General features: G+C 34.4%; 1 protein-coding gene and 1 non-coding gene across 14 annotated transcripts in view; both read right to left on the bottom strand.

Annotated features, from left to right (window-relative positions):
- The window catches only part of ECT2 (epithelial cell transforming 2), a 62,028-nt gene that overhangs the window by 26,578 nt on the left and 13,081 nt on the right, over positions 1–22,369 (bottom strand). For all 13 annotated transcript variants that reach the window (XM_060150008.1, XM_060150014.1, XM_060150019.1 and 10 more), the window contains 6 exons: positions 18,622–18,758; positions 13,719–13,838; positions 5,635–5,703; positions 4,384–4,494; positions 3,637–3,733; positions 1,477–1,558 (listed from right to left, as the gene is read on the bottom strand). In XM_060150008.1, the coding sequence (XP_060005991.1) occupies positions 1,477–1,558; positions 3,637–3,733; positions 4,384–4,494; positions 5,635–5,703; positions 13,719–13,838; positions 18,622–18,758 (616 nt within the window). The remainder of the gene's footprint in view (positions 1–1,476; positions 1,559–3,636; positions 3,734–4,383; positions 4,495–5,634; positions 5,704–13,718; positions 13,839–18,621; positions 18,759–22,369) is intronic.
- Positions 12,953–13,093, bottom strand: LOC132521418 (U4 spliceosomal RNA). Its single transcript, XR_009540868.1, has one exon. It is a non-coding gene; the product is annotated as a U4 spliceosomal RNA (small nuclear RNA).

Below are 22,369 nucleotides of genomic sequence, written 5' to 3'. Positions count from 1 at the left end.
AGTGAGAGGCCCGCATACCGCAAAAAAAAAAAAAAAAAATGATCTCGGGCTTCCCTGGTGGCGCAGTGGTTGAGAGTCCGCCTGCTGATGCAGGGGACACGGGTTTGTGCCCCGGTCCGGGAAGATCCCACATGCCGCGGAGCGGCTAGGCCTGTGAGCCATGGCCGCTGAGCCTGTGCGTCCGGAGCCTGTGCTCCACAACGGGAGAGGCCGCAACAGTGAGAGGCCCGCGTACAGCAAAAAAAAAAAAAGAAAAAAAAAGATCTCAAACCAGTTTCCTAGCCTTCTACTGTAAGACACTGGGGAGGAAAAAAGAGCAAGCTAAATCTAAAGCAAGCAGGAAAAAAGAAATCATAAAGATCAGAGTGAAAATGAATGAAATAGAGAATAGAAAAAAATCAACAAACCTAAAAGCTTTTTTCTTTTATGAAAATACGTTAACACTCACTGCTTAATTCGTAGTTTGTAGAAAGGATCAAGTTAAATAACGTGTGAGTACGTTAAACCACAAAGTGTTGAAAAACACTATTATCCTGATCCCAAAACAACAAAGCAAAAGCATGAAGGCTGGCTGATTAACATATAATATACAAACATAAGCAAAAGCCAAAATATGCATAATGCTTTCAGCAGCAACAGAAGCTGGTATTCATTAATTTGAGCATTATGCTACTGCTGGATCGTTTCACTAGAGATAGTAATCTTTCTCTCTAGGAGCTCCTTTGCAAGTATTTTTAAGAAACGCAATTTCACATAGAAGCACCTCATGGAATCTCAGAAATCATTTAAATCTACTGAATATGTTTATTATGTAAAGCTCAAAGAAGTGAAATGCCCTCGCCCTTCATGAAGCAAAACAATTAACAGCAACAGAGTTTTCAATTTTGATCATATTAGTCAGGAAAAAATCATTTCTGATTAATGCTATGTCTTCAAGTTAAACCTACAGTAAACAGCTTAAGTTTAACAATCAAGTTCCCTAGTAAATTTCTTTGAGTTTATACTTCTAATACATCTCCAACAAACTGTATCAATTTAATTCCATAGAATTCAAAGTAAGAAACAAAAAGTCAAAGCTAATGTGAAAAAAGCATTATAAACTTCTTCTTTACATCATGGTCAAATTCCCAATTTCCATTTGGGTAGTTTATAAGAATATGAAGACAAAAACAAGCTAAGACTGGAGGTATATGAAGAAAATGTCTACTAGTGTATTTTTTACAATTTTCAAATTTCTAAACCATTGTTACTCTCTGCATAATAGTTCAATACCTTCAGAAATATGTTTTAAATTAATTATTGTATACTAAACAATACTTCTAACATTTTAATGTGTGACTACACTACTATAAAATAATTTAGATACTATTACAGAATTATGCTACTGATATTTTTCTCACCATTTATGATTCTAGTTGTTCTACCAATTCCATTTTAAATCTAAGGAGCAATAAAAAATTGAAATAATGTACTTACGTCATTACTTCCTTTAGTGATCCAATAGCTTTTTCTAGAGTGCTTTTGTCAGGATTTTCTTCAGCTGTATGCTTCTTAAGATCTGTAATGATAAAATGTTTTCTCTATGATTAAAAAAAATTCATTAGTTCTCCAACTATGACTTAAAAATGCTGTCCACTTTGATAGATACAGGTTGATTAATTTTTAAAAAATAATATCTAACTTTTACTTGTTTTATGCAGGCTTCCCTGGTGGTGCAGTGGTTGAGAGTCCGCCTGCCGATGCAGGGGGACACGGGTTCGTGCCCTGGTCCAGGAAGATACCACATGCTGCGGAGCGGCTGAGCCCTGTGAGCCATTGGCCACTGAGCCTGCACGTCCGGAGCCTGTGCTCCGCAATGGGAGAGGCCACAACAGTGTGAGGCCCGCGTATCGCAAAAAAAAAAAAAAAAAAAAAAATGTTTTATGCAATGTTCCCTTTTAAGAGCTCTCTTCTTAAATGTATTAAAGTTTCCATGTTTTTTCATTGACTAAATTTCCAGAATATGTAACAGATTTTCTTACACTATTTCAATTCCCTTCTAGTAAAGCTTGAGGACTCCTAGATTCTTCAAACTCTCTCCATAGTGCTGAAGGAAAACACATGATTCTCCATTAGCTAAGAAATCATTATATATGCCATATTTCATAGCGGGGTCCATGGCTCCATCACAGAAAGCAGTTGGTGTCCTCAAGAGATGGTTTTGTTTAGTTTGTAGGTTCATGAGATGCTTACACTTTGACTCTTCTTATCCAAGTTGCTTATAATGTTCCATCTAACTGTTTGTTCCCCAATACCAGGCCCACCTAATCTTTTAAGTGGAATGATAGAAGAAAGACTTAGAAATCAAGTTCATTTTAGTCATGACAACATCTGATGGGATTCCTATAAGTACTTAAGGAAACAATAATGAAGATAAATTTAAAAAATACCCTGCTTTGTAAAGTTAAAAGTTCATGTGTTCATATATTCTTCTTATAATCTGTAAAACAGGATAGCTTTTAAAGACTGGGGAAATCATCTTATATGTTAGTAATTCTAAACTACATTAGATAACCTCAAAGAGAATAAAAATGATCAATTTTTGTAGTTACAACCATAACTCATAGTTTAACCAATATACTTTAAAGACAATAGATTAAAGTCACAAACTTAGCCTCCTTATCTGCTACACACACTATTGTAGTTAAGGTTTGGGGACCAAAATGCTTTATTATACTTATTCCTATTTGTAATTTAATTTTCATACTTAAATTTAAAAAATATAAAAATTGGGCTTCCCTGGTGGCATAGTGGTTGAGAGTCCACCTGCCAATGCAGGGGACATGGGTTCGTGCCCCGGTCCGGGAGGATCCCACATGCCGCGGAGCAGCTGGGCCCGTGAGCCACGGCCGCTGAGCCTGTGCGTCCAGAGCCTGTGCTCCGCAACTGGAGAGGCCACAAGAGTGAGAGGCCCGCGTACCGCAAAAAAAATAATAATAATTAAAAAAAATAAAAATAATAAAAAAAAAATTGACTGTCCTATAACTATTCACTACTTTAGTCAGGTAATATAAAAGCATATAAATATGCCTTTCTTTTCATGCAGGCATAATTTATTCATATTTATTCATAAAAATTAACTCTGCTATAAAAATCCCCTTCATTTATATCTGTAGTTTAAGTTTTAGAATAAACGGATGTATGTTTCAAGAGTGTTCTGCACAATGTAAGAAAAAAAAGCATAAAATGAAGCATAAAGAACTTTTACTAAGATTCAGAAAAAGACTAAATCACTTGAGACACATTAATCATCTCTGATCTTGTAATTTTGTGGGTGAATTTCGTGTGGATGTAAACTGATCGTGAAATTAGTGATGCACCATGAAATATAAGAAGACTTTTAGTAGACAGACAAAAAGTACAATACTAGTCAATATAATTGACATCACAACAAATAAAGCATTTTAGGCCAGAGTGAATTTTTGTAGCACCAGTGATTATTCAGATTATCCATAAAGATATTTCCTATGTAAAAGATATAAGCTTTAAAGTTGAAACCTAAGAGGATTTTGAAAATGAGAAATTTTTCAAATTTTTTAGAACAAAACAATTCCATAGAAACATCCAAAATTGTCTGGAAACAGATCAGACAAGTACCATTTAAAAGTAATGCAACACTGGGTAACCTCTGTACTGGTCGGATGAGAAGTTCAACAAGGCTTTGCCGCCCACATTCTGGTTTAGCTTGGTTTATCTGAAAGGAATTAATTTATTCAATAATTATTTAAAAGGTTTTCTGCAAAGATTAGACATTACATTTACTAGATTACACTTTTATCATTTGTGCCCTGATAAGAACTAACAGAAGTAGGGTGGCAGTTGTTCTCTGGCAGATTACTGTGGCTAAATAATCCCCCAAGGCCTGAAATGGCCTCCTGGCAAGCCAAGGATTAACACCTTAAACAGAGAGTGAGTTCTCTAAGCACTCTTATACATTTCATTTGAGTTTCTCTTACATCTACACCATTCAAAAGAAAAAAAACAAATTTAAAATATTAATTATGCTGATACCATTTGGATAAACAAAGTAAGGCACTGGTAAGAAAAAAAATCATTAAAAGCAAAACAAAACTCATTGGAAAATTTTTAGAGGTGTTTGAGAACTAAAACATGAATAAATTAAAAAAAAAAAACAAAACCACAGACAACATTCATATTCATTCAGCTGCCTCTTGGATCCTGCTTGTAGCATGTCAAAACTTGTGAAGCCAAACATCACTGCCACTCTCAGGTAAAGCTAAAGTTAACAGATAACATTAAGGTGTTCTTACATGGATACATTTTTACTAAAAGTATAATTTTAATGAACTTATTAGATTTTTATTTGAAAGAAATGCACATTACCTTCAGAAAAGCATGAAATCTTGGTTTCTGTTTTTCACATTTAATAATTGTTTCCTTGCTCATTTCAAAGAAGTTCACAAATGGAGGGTACGTTTTTACCAAATCTTTTGACTAGCAACAATTAAAAAAAACAACACATTAATTGGTAATGGATGTTACCCTTAGTCAATGAAACTTAAAGTTGAATAATCAATAGTCAAAATCTGACATACTGGACCCACATAAAAGTTTAAAATAAGTTTCTTCTCAAGTTAAATAGAGGAATTTATTTTATAAACTTTTCACTAACTACTGTGTTAACTGCTAAACAAAATGCATCAATTGGTACCCAGAGCCTAAAGCCTGAAAAGCAAACAAAGACTCAAAAAGAAAAAGAAGTATATGAAAGCTTATAGCATTGATATAAACATGACAAAGTTTTAAAACTTCTATAAGTTCAGAATATAGTAATTATAGTTGATCTATACAGAATCCAAGAACATGCTATTATCTACTGAAGGATCCAAACCACCATTAAAAGACCAACTGTACTGGGTAATTTTTAGGTAAAATGAAAACAAAAAAAAAGGAACTTGACTAATTGAGACTAACAGGTATCAAAAAGATATGGGACAATAATTTGCATATTTGGAATTCTCAACCAACCAGAAAAAAACATCTAAGGGATACAGGGTAAAGATCAAAGTTAGGAGACCTCGGAAAACAAAAGTAAATGGGCAAGAATCCAAGGCAGTGAAACTTACAAATCATATCCAAAGAGACTGAAAGAAATTTATAAATCCTATTCACAGCATCTCATCCAAAATTAATATACTTTATTTGATAAACTATGTTGTTCTTATCTTAGAGAAGAAACAGTTCATTAGAAACTTTTATGCAGACACAAAGACAGTAAAAACTGCTATCAACTAAGGAAAGAAATGACTAAAACTCGATTACTGAAAATTCCAAAAAAATCATTAATCTGTGGCTATTTATAAGAGGCAAATAACATATATATAGTAAAATGTTTGTAGCACAATACAACAATTAGTGTTCCTAATGATGATCTTGAGCTATCAAGAAAGTGTTAGACTGTATAGAGAAGGCATGTTTCAGAAGAGAAGAACACTTGCAATATATTTTACAAACACAACTATGTCAAAGTGTTTAAAAAGCTCTCACATTTAAACAGGTAACTTTCATTCCCTGTCAGTCCTTGTTGAGATGATACTTTAATCTGAAAACTTAAAAAGGAAATAAAATACTTACATATTTAAGAAAGATATCACCAATACTTTTGCTCTCATCCCAATTAACAATAAGGTCTTCAAGATCATCCTGAAAAAACACAAAATGGGACAAGGAGATTGATTTTGACAATCTCTTTAACATCTTTTTATATTTAAGATATTCATTTGAAAGATGCACTTTACAATGTATCTTAATTTGATGTGTATAACAATTAATAACATTCTTTCTCCTCAACAGGAAATTAACTTTTTGACTATGAGGAAAATATCCTTTGAAAAATAATTAAGAAAATATAAAGAATGTCAAGTCAATAAGATTTAAGTCTAGGGACTTCCCTGGGTGGCGCAGTGGTTAAAAATCCACCTGCCAATGCAGGGGACAAGGGTTCGAGTCCTGGTCCGGTAAGATCCCACATGCTGTGGAGCAACTAAGCCCGTGAGCCACAACTACTGAGCCCACGCACCACAATTACTGAAGCCCACACACCTAGGGCCCATGCTCCGCAACAAGAGAAGCCACTGCAATGAGAAGCCCGCACACCGCAACGAAGAGTAGCCCCCACTTGCCGCAACTAGGAAAAAGCCCGTGCACGGCAGCAAAGACCCAATGCAGGCAAAAACAAATAAATAAATTTATTTAAAAAAAAAAAGAAGACTAAGTCTAACTTCCCAGTATGATGTGGTAGTTCAGTATCTTTTCTAATTATTAACTATAAAGCTGATGGTGTGATTAATTATAGAATTAATTAATTATAGAAAACTACTTTCGATCTTGATGCTGAAACATCAGCCATTAGAAACTGTAATCTATAAAGGGGTCAGCAAACTTTACTTAAAGGGCCAGAAGGTAAGTATTTTAAGGCTTGCAGGCCACATGGTTTCTGTCACACGTCCTCAACTCTGTCCTTGTAGAGTGGAAGGAGCCATAGATAATACATAAATGATTATGTGTGGCTGTGTATCAATAAAACTTCCCTTACCAAAACAAGCAAAACTTTACCAAAATCCTAAATTGGCTGGATTCGGTCCACTGACTACAGTTTGCTAATCCCTGGCCTATAAAATTTCTCAATCATCATCCTAAAATACTATATATTTTCAAAAATTTAGAAGACACCCTAAAAGCTTTCTAGGATAATAAAACAAAACACAAATCAGATGATAAAATGAGATACCAAGAAATGACATGCCCTAATTGAAATCCTAAAAGTGACTTTAAAGTAGAAATTAATCAATAAACTTATACAAGAGCTTTTCAAAGTGTTATATGCAGACCCCCCCAAAACACACTTTTTTAGTGGGATCCACGAGATTAAACTATTTTTACTACACTACTAAGGCATTATTTGACTTTTTTATTCTAATTCTCTCATAAGGATACAACAGAGTTTTCTAGAGGCTATATACATGATGTGTGATACTGCAACAGAATGAATTAAGAAGTAGGCAGGAGAAATAGTCTTCTATTAAGCCAGACAGAAAAAAAACCATAAATCAACATCACTCCTCACTATTTGTTTTGGAAATTAGTTATTTTTTAAAAGAACACGTTATTTATCTATCATATAATGAGTCATTATTACTTTAAATTTATTAATGTATGTTTTAAAAACTGGATATCCACACAAAAAAAGATGAACTTAAACCCTCACCTCAGCCAAAAATGAACTCAAGATAGGTTCTAGACCTAACTGTAAGAGCTAAAACAATACAACCTCTAGAAGAAAATATAGGAGAAAATCTTCAAAACCTTGGGTTAGGAAAAAATTTCTTAGATATGACACCAAAAGCACATTACATTTTCAAAAATGGATAAATAGGACTTCTTCAAAATTAAAAATTTTGGTACTTCAAAAGACACCACTAAATAAATGAAATGACAAGCAATGACAGGGTGGGAGGAAATTTCTGCAAAACACATAGCTGATAAAGGACTTGTATCTATAGTTTACAGAGAACTCTTACAACTCAGTAAGACAACAAACAACCCAACCAAAAAATGGGCACCAGATCTAAGCACACATTTCACAAAGGTAATATATGAATGGTTAACAAGCACATGAAAAGATGCTCAACATCATTAATCATTAGGGAAATGTAAATCAAAATCACTTCACATCCCAGAATGGCTATAAAAGAAAAAGGGTAAGTATTGGCAAGAATGTGTAGAAATCTGAACTCTTATAGATTACTGGTGAGAATATAAAATGATGTAAAAACCTGGCAGTTTCTCAAAAATTTTAAATATAAGTCTACCAACATGACCTAACAATTCTACTACTCCTAAGTATCTACGGAAGAGAATGAAAGCATGCCCAAACGAAGATTTGCACATAATGTTCGTATCAGCATTATTCATAACAGCCAAAAACTGAAAACAAGCTAAATTTCCATCAGTTGGTGAATGGATAAAGAAATGTAGGTTAGCCGTATAATAGACTATTATCTGGCCACACAAAGGAACAAACTACTAACGTACTAAATCATAGTTGAAATTCAAAAATATGCTAAGTGAAAGAAGCCAGACATAAGACACCACATATTATATATTCACATTTATATGAAGTTTCTAGAAAAGGCAAATTCAAAAGAAAGTAGATTAGTGGTTGCCTGGACCAGGGCCTAGGAATGGGGTTTACTACAAATGGGTATGAAGGATCTTAATGGGGAAGATGAAATGCTCTAAAATGGATTTATGGTGGTGGTTGCATGACGTGGTAAAGTTATTAAAATCATTGAATCATATATTTTAAAAAGGTTGAATTTAAAGATGTAAAATGTACCTCAATAAAGCTGTTAAAAAAACTGATGCATCTTTAAAATACTATTAGATTTTTGTTTTAATTTCAAAAACAGTTAATACCAATAGATAAAACCCATATAGGGCTTCCCTGGTGGCGCAGTGGATGAGAGTCCGCCTGCTGATGCAGAGGACACGGGTTCGTGCCCCGGTCCGGGAAGATCCCACATGCTGCGGAGCGGCTGGGCCTGTAAGCCATGGCCGCTGAGACTGTGCGTCCAGAGCCTGTGCTCCGCAACGGGAGAGGCCACAACAGTGAGAGGCCCGTGTACCGCCAAAAAAACCCAAAAATGACAAAACCATATAAACGTAAGTTCCTCAGTCATTTTTAAGAATGAAAAGGGACCCTGAGACCAAAGAATTTAAGAACCACTACCCTATATTCTGCAGATTCAGAAAAGCCAAAAGGGAAAAAATTTACTTCCAATAGCAAAAAGGTGAACTCAAGCAAGAATAATTTAACAGCTCACAGTGTCAAGAACAAAGATTTAACTGTTTAAAACTGCACTTGAAAGAAACAAAAGAAAAAGATTATAAATAAGACTAATCTTGGAACAATATAATATAGTGAATTCTGGCACTGATTAGTTAGTTTTAAATACTGGTTCTAGAGCCTGTTAGTTTTGTGCTGTTAGGCAAGTTACTTAACCTTAAAGTGCCTCAATTTTCTATTATGAAAAATGAGGATAGTAATGACTCCTATCTCATAAAGGATTAAATTAGTTAATACTTGATTAGCACTTAGAAGAAACCCTAACCCTAACCCTACAGTAGTGCTCAATAAGCTATTATTAACTATATTTTCCTATGTATTTAATATAAGTAAGGGAGATATCTGGAAAACGGTGATGCAAAAAAAAAAAAAACCACCTTATAGCACTGCCAATATAATCTAGTGGTACATTTTTAAAGTGTAAAAAATTACAGGATGGCTGCATATACTTATATAAGAATATTGTTACCAAAGAGCAAAATAATCTCTAGGGGATCCGAAAAATAGTCTACTGTTTCTGGTTAACCTTTAAATCCTCATGCTTGTTGATTAAATAAAGATCTCTGCCCTAATCAACTGTTAGCTCAGGGACCAAGTAAAGAAACTAAGGCTTAGAGACATTAATTTGTCCCAAATCACACAGTTGTGAACGAGTATTCATACTCAGGCTTGTCTGACTCCTGATTCTATGTCATTCTACTTGATCTATACCACAGTTCTCCCCATCAGAAACGGGGAGCCAGGTGGGCAGGCGAGCCCCAAACATCATTATTCATAGTGCCACCATTTCTTACAATGTTTCTGTAGGAATATGCTTGACTCAGTTTCGGACAGACCCTGGGACATGTCTCCTCCTAGTCCATTACACAATTCTCCATCGGATGCTCCCAAAGTTACCTCCTGGCCATAAGAAAGGAGAATTCTATAGTTCTAAGACATAGAGCATAGCTCCCAAAGTGTATTGCAAAAGTAGAGGAAGTTGTAAGCAGATGGGATTAAGAAAGCTAAGCTCCTTCCTTCTCTTCTTCCTCGCTAAGATTTCTTCTGTCCTGTTACCATCTATTTTTATACAAGATAGGTTTCTCTTTTGCTTAGCTCACAATACTCCAAATTAGCAGATTTCCCAGTATACACCTGTTCCTGAAACAAGTACAAGGTACCTTAGGACTTACACTAAATTAACAAATAACAAAGCACAAACACAGAAAGAAAACATTCTCCCTCCAACCCTTTCCTTTCTCTTTTGTTTCATCATAGTTCCATACAAAAGCAGGCATTTGCAGAAGGACCAATGGTGATTAGCCCTGAAAAGGAAAAATTCACACATAGGAAAAGAGGTGTTCATAACAATCTCAAAAATTCTCAACTTAATCTAAATATTAGCATGCTAAAAGTTGGAGGCAAATTAAGAATAAGGCTAAAGGTATCCACATGATATCTAGGATGACAAAATACACTAAGTTCCAGTCCTAATTTGGACATTTAAAAGTAGCATGACCAATGTTCAGCAAATATTTACTGACAGAAATCTAAGTGCCAGACAGTGGTTGTAAACACAGTGGGTAAAAAATGATTTTAGTCCTTCACAAAACATCTAAACATTAGTTTACTTGCCTTCTGAATTTAGTTTATTGGTAATATGAATTGCTATTGTTATTTATTGAATGCTCAGTGTTAGGCACTATGCTTAGTGACTTATAAAAATGTAAAAACTGAGAATAAAAATTTCACAACCACCCATGATTCAGATACTACTATCCCCATTTTACAGATAAGAAAACTGAAGCAATTAAAGTTACCTTACTTCAAACCCAAATCTACTTTATTCCACAGTCCATATCTGAAACCACTATGCAATGCTATAAAATAGATACCAGTGCTTCTCAGGAATACCATACCAATAAGATGATATGAAAAACTGTACAAACTTAAGCCACATTTACACGGTTTATTCATTTACATATTAAAAGAATAAATCTACAGCATGATAATCAAGAAGCAATACAGCATTAGTAATAGTCAGGACATGGAAAGAAACTAAGTGTCCATAAATGAATCAACGGATAAAGAAAATGTGGTATATACAATGAAATATTATTCAGCCATGAAAAGAAGGTTATCCTGCAATCTGTGACAACATGGATGGACCTTGAGGGCATTATGCTACGTGAGGTAAGTCAGAGAAAACAAATACTATATGATCTCACTTACATGTGGAATATTTAAAAAAAAAAACCTCATAGATACAGAGAACAGATTGGTAGTTGCCAGAGGCAGGGGGAGGAGTGGGTGAAATGCGTAAAGGTGGTCAAAAGGTGCAAACTTCCAGTTATAAGAAAAATAAGTCCTTAGGCTGTAATGTAGAGCATGGTGACTATAGTTAACAATACTGTTTTGTATATCTGAAAGTTGCTAAGGGAGTAGATCTTAAAAGTTCTCATCACAAAGGAAAAAAAAAACAACTATGTGTGGTGGCAGATGTTAACTAAACTTATTGTGCTGACCATTTTGCAATACATATATCAATCCATTATGCTGTACACAAAAAACTAATACAATGCTATATGTCAATTTTATCTCATTAGAAGGGGGGGCAAGACAACATTAGGGTTTAGGAGAACAGACTGAGACAAAAAAGGGTTCAAATTCAGTGTCCAGCATTTATTATATGACTGACTTTAGAAAAATTATTTAATCTCTGTATGTAGCAGTTTCACATCTGTAAAAGTGGACAATTATAATATCAACTTCTTGGTAATGTTCAATAGATGTGACAATACTTGATAAATGGTGGGCTACATTCAAAAGAAGAAAAAAATGTTATGCATAAAAAAACCAGAAAGAAAATACAACAAAATTTTAGGAGTATTTGGGTTATGGGATTATAGGTTTTTTCTACTCCTTTTTCCTTTATTTTACAAATAAATGTTTGACAGCACACATTGCCGTCACTGTAGAAAAAAACATAGGCTTTAAAATTTTAAACGTATGACAAACCTGTAATCAGCTAAAAAACAACTACTAGTTGAAATACTGGTAATCCAAGTTTATAAAAGCTTAAAAAATTATGTTACACATTAGAAAACTAAAGGGTGACCATCGTTTTCAAAGCTCCAGTGACTCACTAGTGAATGAAACAAAAAAGCAGACTCACAGATATAGAGAACAAACTAGTGGTTACTGGTGGGAAGATGGAAGCAAGGAGGGCAATTTAAGGGTAGTGTGGAAAAAGAGGGTTATTATGGGATTAGATGACATTATGTATATGAAACTTTTGAAAACTGTAAAGCACTACAGAATTTAAAGACTCTTTCATCTAGTAAAAAAGAAATTTTTTTTTTAAAAAGATCCAGTCAATCAGAGAACATGATTTTCTGAATTGAGATTATGATCCTATACACATAAAAGTATGTAACATTTTATATTGGATGGGAACTTGCACACCCAGACTGGCTAAATGACTAACACAAAGTGATCCACAAATTAGTAGTAAAACACCAAGATGAAAACCTGCTTGCCTTTCCACTCTACCTTTATGCCTCTCAGTGTTTATGAAAAAAAAAAAAAACCATTCCAAGAAAATTTTACTCTTCAAATATTCAGAATCCTAACTGGAAATAAGGAGAAACTAGCCTGAGATTCTATAGTTTTTTTTTTTTTTTTTGTGGTACGCGGGCCTCTCACTGCTGTGGCCTCTCCCGTTGCGGAGCACAGGCTCCGGACGTGCAGGCTCAGTGGCCATGGCTCATGGGCCCAGCTGCTCCGCGGCATGTGGGATTTTCCCAGACCGGGGCACGAACCCGTGTCCCCTGCATCGGCAGGCGGACTCTCAACCACTGCACCACGAGGGAAGCCCGATTTTATAGCTTTTTAAGAAAAGACAGACTCTCCTTCAAAATTACTTGTAAATCTAGAAATAAGTGAAATGTGGTCAAGAATATTGATAAAATATACAAGCATTTGATAAATTGCATTTTTATTAACTTATAAGTCTTTTATATTTTTGTCCACAACGTGCAGTAAAATCAAAAGTAAGTTAATGTATTTGTTTGAAAACATTCTGTAATTCAGATTGATCTTTTTATTGTAATATAGAATAAACATTTAGGGAAAAGTTTTCAATTAGCAATAATAGCACGCCTCAGATAAACCTCATTGGGTATGATACTGCCACTGCACAAAGCTGGAAGAGACATTAATATGGGTTGTTTTGAGAGGAAAACTGATAAATTTTGCTCAGGCATCACATAGGTAAACTAAGAGGAAATAATGCTAAACTACTTTTAAGGGTTCAGCTAAACCTGCCCCAAAATTACTTTACTATGAGAGACTGATACCTGGAATTCATGGACCCTTTATCAAGGGAAAATCATTAAAAAGAGGATAGCATTGTCTTACACGGTTTTGGCATTTATCTGACCATAAAGATAGAGAGAAATGAAAGAAATGATCTCGAGTCCCTTCCAACTTCACAGTTTTTCAAATAAACCAAAGCAAAACAAAAACATACAACTTAGGATGAACAACAGCAGGAAAATAAGAAAAATAGTACTAGCAAACATGTCTCTATAGAAAAGACTTCATAAGGTCTAAATTCCTTATTTTCAAATTAATCAAAATCAAAACACAGGCAAACAGCAAATATTAATAAGGCACTGGAGCAAAGGGACAAATGATTCAAAGGAATAAATGAGGGATTAAGCAATTTTAAATACAAAACTTATTTAGCTAGTCAGAAGCACCTGAAAAATCGTACTAAATATACACAATGAAAAAAGAATTACTACTACACTAACACATACAAATTTACCTTTATCTTAGTGTGCACATCAAAGATATCTGGAATACTACCAAAAATAGTCTTAATCTCTTCTGGTGCAAGGATAGGCCCACCTCGTTGTCCTTCCTCTTCCAAAGGCACTTGAAATAGCTAAAAGGTAAAAAAGATTAGTTTAGGTCGATTGTGGAAAAAGAAAAAAAAATTAAAAATCTAACATACAGACAGTGATAAAGGAGAGCTATGATGTTAATGGAAAAGAAAAAAAAGTTGAAAAAAAAAATACTTCTCCCTAAATTTGAGACCTTTTCTCATAACATTTTCTAGTCTGTTTTATCCTATTTATTTATTCATCTCTGTGTGTATATACAATCTTGTAATAAAATGTTACATTAGGGCTTCCCTGGTGGCGCAGTGGTTAAGAATCTGCCTGCCAATGCAGGGGACACGGGTTTGAGCCCTGCTCTGGGAAGATCCCACATGCCACGGAGCAACTAGGCCAGTGAGCCACAACTACTGAGCCTCTGAGTGTCTGGAGCCTGTGCTCCGCAACAAGAGAGGCCGCGATAGTGAGAGGCCCGCGCACCACGATGAAGAGTGGTCCCTGCTTGCCGCAACCAGAGAAGTCCCTTGCACAGAAACGAAGACCCAACACAGCCAAAAATAAATAAATTTAAAAAAATAAAATAAAATGTCACATTAGAATCTAATAAAAGTTTATCACAGTTCTATAAATCATTAAAATTGTTAGTAGGATTCACAGTAATTTCTACTTTTTTTATTCAAGTAAGTAAGGAACAAAGCAATAAGCAGTCATACACTTAATGTAAGTACTAAATGTTTTTAAATGATAGCAAAAAAACTTGGTTTAGGGGGAAAAGACTGGATGTGAAGCTAGAAGACCTGTTTATAGCCATGTTGATCTAAGGTGGAGCTGAGGCAGTGATGCTAGCACAGGGGAGCGGCTGCAAATATAGATCATCATTAGCAGAGAGGTGTGACTGCACAGAGACCATAATAAATCAATTGCTTGCAGACTCATATCAAAACCCTGTCAGAAGTGGCAAGTGAAAACAAGCTCAGGAAAAAAACAACAACAAGCTCAGGGCTCCCACTAATTCTGCATTATGGTGAGTTGTATAATTTTTTCATTATATATTACAATGTAATAATAATAGAAATAAAGTGCACAATAATGTAATGCCCTTGAATCATCCCGAAACCACCCCCCGCACCCCCACCATATGTGGAATAATTGTCTTCCAGAAAACCGGCCCCTGGTGCCAAAAAGGTTGGGGACTACTGTATTATATGATTCCATTTTATGACATTTTCAAAAACCACAGAATTATAAAAATGGAGAATAGATCAGTGGTTACCAGGAGGTGGAAGGAGAAAAGGGTGTGACATAAAGGAATAGTACCAGGAGTTTTTGGGGGGATGGAAATATTCTGTATCCTCATTGTAGTGGTGGTTAAACAAATTTTCACATGTGTTAAAATTCATGGAAATGTACATCAAAGAAAGAGTCAATTTTACTATATAATTAATAAAATTTGACTTAAATTTTTAAATGTTCATTGACTATTCAAAGTAAAAATAATAATGTATTATTGTGTTCTTAACATATGTGGAAGTAAAATGAATGACAACAGCACAAAGGGCAGGAGGGGATTGAAGGAAGGGGGGGAAGAAAGTACATTCTAAATAGTAAGAAACTTCATTAAGATTATGAATTGTTCCTATTTTTAAGAATGACTACAATTCTACAACAGTTTATCCCCCCTTAAAAAAATATGTGTGTGTATATATATATATATATATATTCAGGCTTTCCATTTCTGTAAGTATGGTGAAAGCTACCTGCTGAAAACAAAATACTGAAGAAAAACCTCTTTCTAAATACAGCAATAAGCTGACAAGAAAGTGAGGTACCTTCGGAGGCCAAAATCTAAGTGAAAGTAGAAAGTTGAGTACTAAATCACCTTTTGCCCCAAAGACATTTGCCTAAACTGATGAAAGTTAAGCTTCACCTATAAAAGCCTCAGTGGGAACAGGAGACCAACACAAAACCTAGTTTCCAACATACTAACAACTTCCAGTAAAATTAAGTGTGTTTAACCAATGATCCAGAAATTCCAGGTTTTTGCCCGGAATATGTTCTCAAGGAGCCATGAATAAGAATATTCACAGCAGCACTACTAGTAACAGTAAAAACAAACAGCAACGAAACACTAAAACAAATTTCAATGTCAGCAACGAAACACTAAAACAAATCTCAATGTCTATTAAAAATAAAAGTTAAAGTTGAAATATTCATACAGGAAAATGAATTACTACTACGTGCAGTGACACAAATGTGTTTCAAGAACATTTCTATCAAGTGAAAAAAGCAATTCACTAAAAAATATATACTGTTACATTTGATGTTCCACACATATGTGATAGATCTATAAGGAAAATGATAAGCACAAAATTCCAGATTACAGTTATTGCTGAGAGAGGGGAAAGAAATGGAATTGGGAAAAAACACAATAGAGGATGCAAAGATATCTGTAACCATTTATAAGCATTCCTTTATCTAGTCAACATTTAATTAAAATTCCTAAACAAAAATATTTAGACACCAAAATACATCAAGATTCATTAAAACTTCTCAGTATTCTTAAGACACAATACCTTAAAACAGTTCTACTGTTTGTTTTAATCCCTCATATAAAATTAGTTAGCCAAAATACTATTGATTCTACCTTTCCAATATTTCTCAAATCTATCCTCTTTTCATCCTCACTGATACTATCATAAGAAGTTCAGGTTCTCAAAATCTCTAACCAAGATTGCCAAAATAACCTCCAAGTAGATTTCCTTGCCTCCACAATTTCCCCTTCTTCAATTCCTCCTTCAAAGTGAACCAAGTTCCCTTCTAAAATACAAGTCAAGGGATATCATCCCTCCTCCCATCAAAAATTCTTCTATAATTACACGTGACACACTGTACAAAGGCCGTCTCCAGTCTGGCATAAGCAGTCTTAACTCTCACTGTATCCATACTCCAACCCCTATCCCAGTCCACTTAACCCACCCTCAACTCTAATCCCCCTAGACTACTCTGTAATACCTTGAATGATACATATCTTCAGTTTGTACTGTTGGAATAATCTCAAATACACTTCCTACCATACTCTTTGCATGCACCAATCATAATTATGCTTTAACACTCACTTCAATTTGTATCTTCTTTATGATACTTTTCCCAATGTTCAACCATTGAAAATTCCAGACCAAACCTTCCCTAAGCTGGAAGAGGAGCAAAATTCTCACCATACAAATCTCCAAATACCTTAACTAAACCTCCCTCATGAAGTTCATAACCTTCCACTTGGTATTATAATAGGTGTGTATGTTTTAACTCCTCTTCCAGTCTAAGTTCCTTTAAAACAGGAACCCTCTTTAACACTTGTCACAAAACTTTATATTAATAGGTACCTAAGTATTATTTGGAATACATCAAGCTTCTGGATAGTCACTTAATTTGGGAGCTAAGTTAAAATTAAGCTATTCCAAATCCAAACTAAAAAAAAAAAAGACACATTAGTCCTAAAAAAAAAAAGCTTAAAAAGAACACTATCATGAATTTAGACCACAATCTTTTAAATAAACTTAGGTGAGTTTATACTAAGCACAGTGGTATGAAAGTCTGTCTACAGTGTAATAATTACAAGTGCTTTTGAAAAAGAAGTTTTAGTGAATTTAATTGATATGCAAATTAAAATTCTGAAACTCCAGTGCCTTTACCACAGCCTGAAAGGGTTTACATTTCTAGGTAATAAATGCTACCAAAGTACATGAACAGTATATGCCAAAGGGATTTTCTGCTACTCAACCACATTTTGGCTGACTATAAAAACTTCAACAAGAAACTCATCTAGGATGATTTCCCTTGAGGAAGAAGAGCAGAGCTGACTTAAAACAAGTGAAGTTTAATATAGCAGAGGGCCTCATAAAACCCTGACTACTGCTAAACAAATTAACTGTGAAGAATAATCTCTCTGTGAATACCAAGAAAGAAGTCTTTTCATTTCTTATTCATGCATTTTATCAATGGTACAAGCAACTAAAGGCCATTATATTGGACCTTAATGAGATATATTAAGATTTCAAATAGAGATCAGTTAAAAATTAAACCCAAATCAGAAACTCCCTATTATTTTTCTATTCAAAGTCAAGCTTGGTGGTATCAACCTTATTTTCCTGACAAACTGTTTCTTTCATTACCACAAAGTTATTCCTTCTTTCTACAGATTCCAAAATAATGTCCTATTGTTGTGTCTTTCAGAACCTTGAATTTTGATTTATTCCTTAATATCTTCTTCAATCTCAACCTACAAGGATTCATTAGAATTGTTTTTCTTCAGAAATAACTTCATAGTACATTTTAATATTAGTAAGCAATGAGTCAACATTTGACTACTGCATAATTTAAGAAAACTCGACACAGTAAAGGATTACTAAAAAAAATGACAACCATATTGTTATGCTTCATTGCTAATTGCTTTTCCATATATATATACAGTACTAAATAAAACAGTGACTCTAGAATACACATTATCAGAAAAAACTACCACTTCCAAATATAAATGCAGTATCTTGACATGGAAGCTGCTAAATTCTGAATTAAACTCAGTCCCCTCTAAGATTGTCTATTGAGGATCCTTCTCTCTTTAAAGTCACTATTAAAAAAAGATGCTATTTCTGCATGAATAGAACGCTACTCTTACAGTTATGCCATTTCCCTAAGAGCAGTTTTTGTCATACATTTTCATTTTTAATATCTGTTCAAATTCTATGCTTATATAATTTTCTTATAAAAAATAATACCACTTAGATTTTTTTACTTATAAACACTGGAACAGAGAACATTTTCCCAAACTCTTACCTGAATAATTGTGGCCAATATATTTACGTAATTACTTTCAGTCTGATAGAGCTCTCTTGCAACTTGCCACCTGGCTGACTGCTTTGAAGGAACTGGAGTAGAATTTTTAGATGACTTAGTACAAGACTTTGGTGTTTCTAAAAGGTAAAAAGGAGGAAAGATTTAAAATGGAAGTCAGATGTAAGTACCAAACACTGTACAAATTTAATAGAAAAAAAGGGAAAGATATCTACTCCTATAAATATACCACCATACACATTTTCATTAAAGTAGAATTTCCTCCTAGAATAAGGCCAGAAAAAAAATAATGGTCATGTACTCTTCAAAAATATCGAGGTCATTAAAAACAAAGATTGATTGAAAAAAAGAACTGTTCCAGATAAGAATAAACTAGAGAAAGATAACACAACAACCTGTGATCGTGGATTGGATCCTAAGCCAGAAAAAACTTTTTTCTTTTGCTTAAAAGCATATTAGGACATTAGTGGAATAACTGGTAAAATTTGAAGGTCTATAGAGTAGATCATAGTATTAAATGTTAATTTCCTAATTATAATACTTATACTGTACTTATGTAAGAAATGTTCCTATATTTTGGGAAATACACAATTAAGTATTTAGAGGTAGAGGCACATCATATCTCCAACTTACTCTCAAAACAGCACAGATATAAAAAATACACGTGTATGTAAAAAAAGAGAGAGAGAATGAATGAATGAATACTAAAGCAAATATGGCAGAATATTTCCATTTAGGAAATCTGAGCATATAGGAATCTTTACAGCAATATATAAAGATATTTAAGTTAAAAAAGAAGGAAAAGGTTGTTACAATTACACAATCAAAATAATGGAAAACTTTTCATATATATATGGAGAAAAAAAAAACAAAAAACCCCAACATTAACTAAATTCTCTGTTAAAGTATCTTAACATAAGATATTCAGTCTAACCCAAATTGGAGGGAGGATGCATTAGTATATTTTATATGTATCTCAAGAAAAAATTTTTAATGAAATTTCATGAAAGCTTAAAATACATTTTCTTACTATCAATATGGTTAGAATACTTAAACATTATATACAGAATCTCCTAATAGCCAAGTTCTCAATAGGAAAAGGAATGTATAACACATAATAGAATGACATGAAAGAAGACAATATATAGTCCCAGCATATCAAATTTACTCAATGATAAATAATCTTAAGCATTAATTTAAACAATCATGCATACTGTGGAGTTCTGAATGTTTAAAAAAACCAAAAAAACAGACTTCAAAGAATTTCCCACTTGCCATATATTATTTTGGGCTACACTCACCAGACTCAGGAGCCTCTGCCATTACGGTATACTTTAGGGGGGAAAAAACTGACATACACTGATCTAATTTAATTATTGTGTCTAAGCAGTGATCTACAAACTGGGTATTCTATTATTCAGAATACCTAATACATAACAGTTGTCATGTCTGTTTTCTTTAGTGGTTCATTTTCTTCTGTCCCCTCAACTTCATATTCAAGCTTCAGTCCTTTATGTTCATCTCTTACCATCTCATGCCCATTAGGTCCACCATGATCACAGAACCAGTAAATTCTTAGATCTACATATCTAATCATAATCCCCCGCCCAAGCACCTGGTTCAGCTTTTCCAAATGCCTACTGGACATTTCTATCTCAATTTAACCTGGATTTTCTCTCAAACTACACTCTTTCCTCCAAAATATAAACTTTCTATTTTTGCTAAGGAAGAATTTCTTCCTTTTAATATTTTGCCATCTTCTCCTCTTCCTCCCCATCACTCCATTCTATCAATATTTCCCCAGTGCTTCTTACTTTTCTTTCCAAACATCATCAACCCTGGTTTAGGGCCTTATTACCTTGTGGCCCAAGTCTCTAGAGATTACTTCATGGTCAGGCTATCTCTAAACTGCCTTACTTCTAATCATGCTTCAGAATAATCCACTACAAATTATTTACTCAATGAATCACTCTGCTGCTCAAGTTTCTAAAGTTCCTTGCTGATGACAATATACAGATCAGACATGCCAGTCTGATCTCAAAGTTCTCTAATATTAGGCCCCAATTAACCTTTTTCTAATGTGACTCTTACTCCTCCATCTTCCAATCAAACTGACCTATTCACTTTTCCCTAAAAACTCATTTTGCACGCTGTTACCTGTATTCTTGCTCCTCTTATAATCTCAAATCCACCTCAGTTTTCTGGGCCTACCTTAAATTGACTTTCAATTCCTTCCATGAATATTTAGTGAGTACCTACTCTATACTAGGCACTGGGAATAAAGCAGAGAAGCTAGACAAGGTTCTTGTTCTCTTCCAGCTTACATTCTGGTGAAGCAAGTAAAATAAAGCAGCAAACAATTTCTAACAGCGATAACTACTACTGAAGGCAACAACCAGGTAACGGGTTGGTAGGAAGGAGTAGTGGGACAGAGACTTAACTTTAAAGAGAACCCCGATAAGATTTAAGACAGGGAGAGCAAATATAAAGTTCCTGAGGTATGGTTGTAGTAGAAAAATCTGAAGAATAATAAAGATATTATGACTGACACCCAGAGAGGATTAGTGGAGGACAAAAGCACATGAGGTTAGAAGTAGGTGAAGAAAGATTACATAGGAACCTGAAAGCTACGGTAATACAAAGCCATTGAATGACTTCATGCAGAGGAGCGGCATGAACTAATTTTATACGTTTTTAGAGACTGGTTAGTCTGCATGTAGAAAGGCAAAAATGAGTACAGGGAGACCACTTGGGGACCACTGCAATCGTCTAAGAGAGACCATTTTTACAGAAAAGGTTGATAAAGGAAGTGTAACAAAGGAACAGAGTTGGAATGGCAGAGAGAATCAAGAGTTCTAATTTGATTATGTTAAGTTTAGGATGTGTATTAGACATGAACAAGGAGGTGTCAAGTATATTGTTGGACAGGGAAAACCTCAAATTTGGGAGTCAACAGCATATAGAAAAGCCATGGAATTAAATGAGATAATTTAGGAAGAATTCAATGGAGCAGAAACGACTCAGGAATAATATTCCACATTTAGAGTTAGAGAGAGAAGTTAGGTCAAGGAGAATGTGAAACGAGTGATATGCAAAAGCCAAAATTAAAAAATGTGTCCAGGAAGGAGTAGCTGCTAATGTGTTGAATGCTGCTGATTACACAAAAACTGTCAGCACCCCCAGCAAGAGCAATTGGAATGAATGAAATTCAATTGGAATGAATTGAAAGGAAAATAAAAAGCAAGGAAATGAGACAATGGATCAAGGTGATTCCTTCAAGAGTACCTATATGAAAGGGAAGAGGGAAATGGGACAGTAAGTGGAAAGTATTACAGAGTCGAGGGAAGGTTTTGATTGTTTCATAAATTAGAAAACACAACAAATTTGTGTGCAGACTAAAAAAACAGAGGGGAAAAACTGAAGATCAAGAGAGAAGAGCTAATTATAGGTGGCTTCCTGTATCAGCTGAGAACAAAGTAAATTCACCTTCCTCTGACTTCACTGTACCTATTTTCTCTATAATCTATGTGACATCTTCTATGATTCCTGTGTGTTAAGAACCTGCTCTTTGAACAGTTCTATCACTTTCTAGCTGTGTGACCCCAGACAAGTTTTCCTTCTCTAACCTCAATCTAGTCATCTGTAAAACAGGGACAATAAAACCTATCTTATAAATATACAAAACACATAAACAGTTAGTATATAGCAAGCAACTATTAAATGTAAGCAT

The sequence above is a fragment of the Lagenorhynchus albirostris genome, chromosome 5, assembly GCF_949774975.1.
Source record: "Lagenorhynchus albirostris chromosome 5, mLagAlb1.1, whole genome shotgun sequence".
NCBI lineage: Eukaryota > Metazoa > Chordata > Mammalia > Artiodactyla > Delphinidae > Lagenorhynchus > Lagenorhynchus albirostris.
Note: the sequence above shows the minus strand (reverse complement) of the source record. Positions and strands in the feature narration are given on the sequence as shown.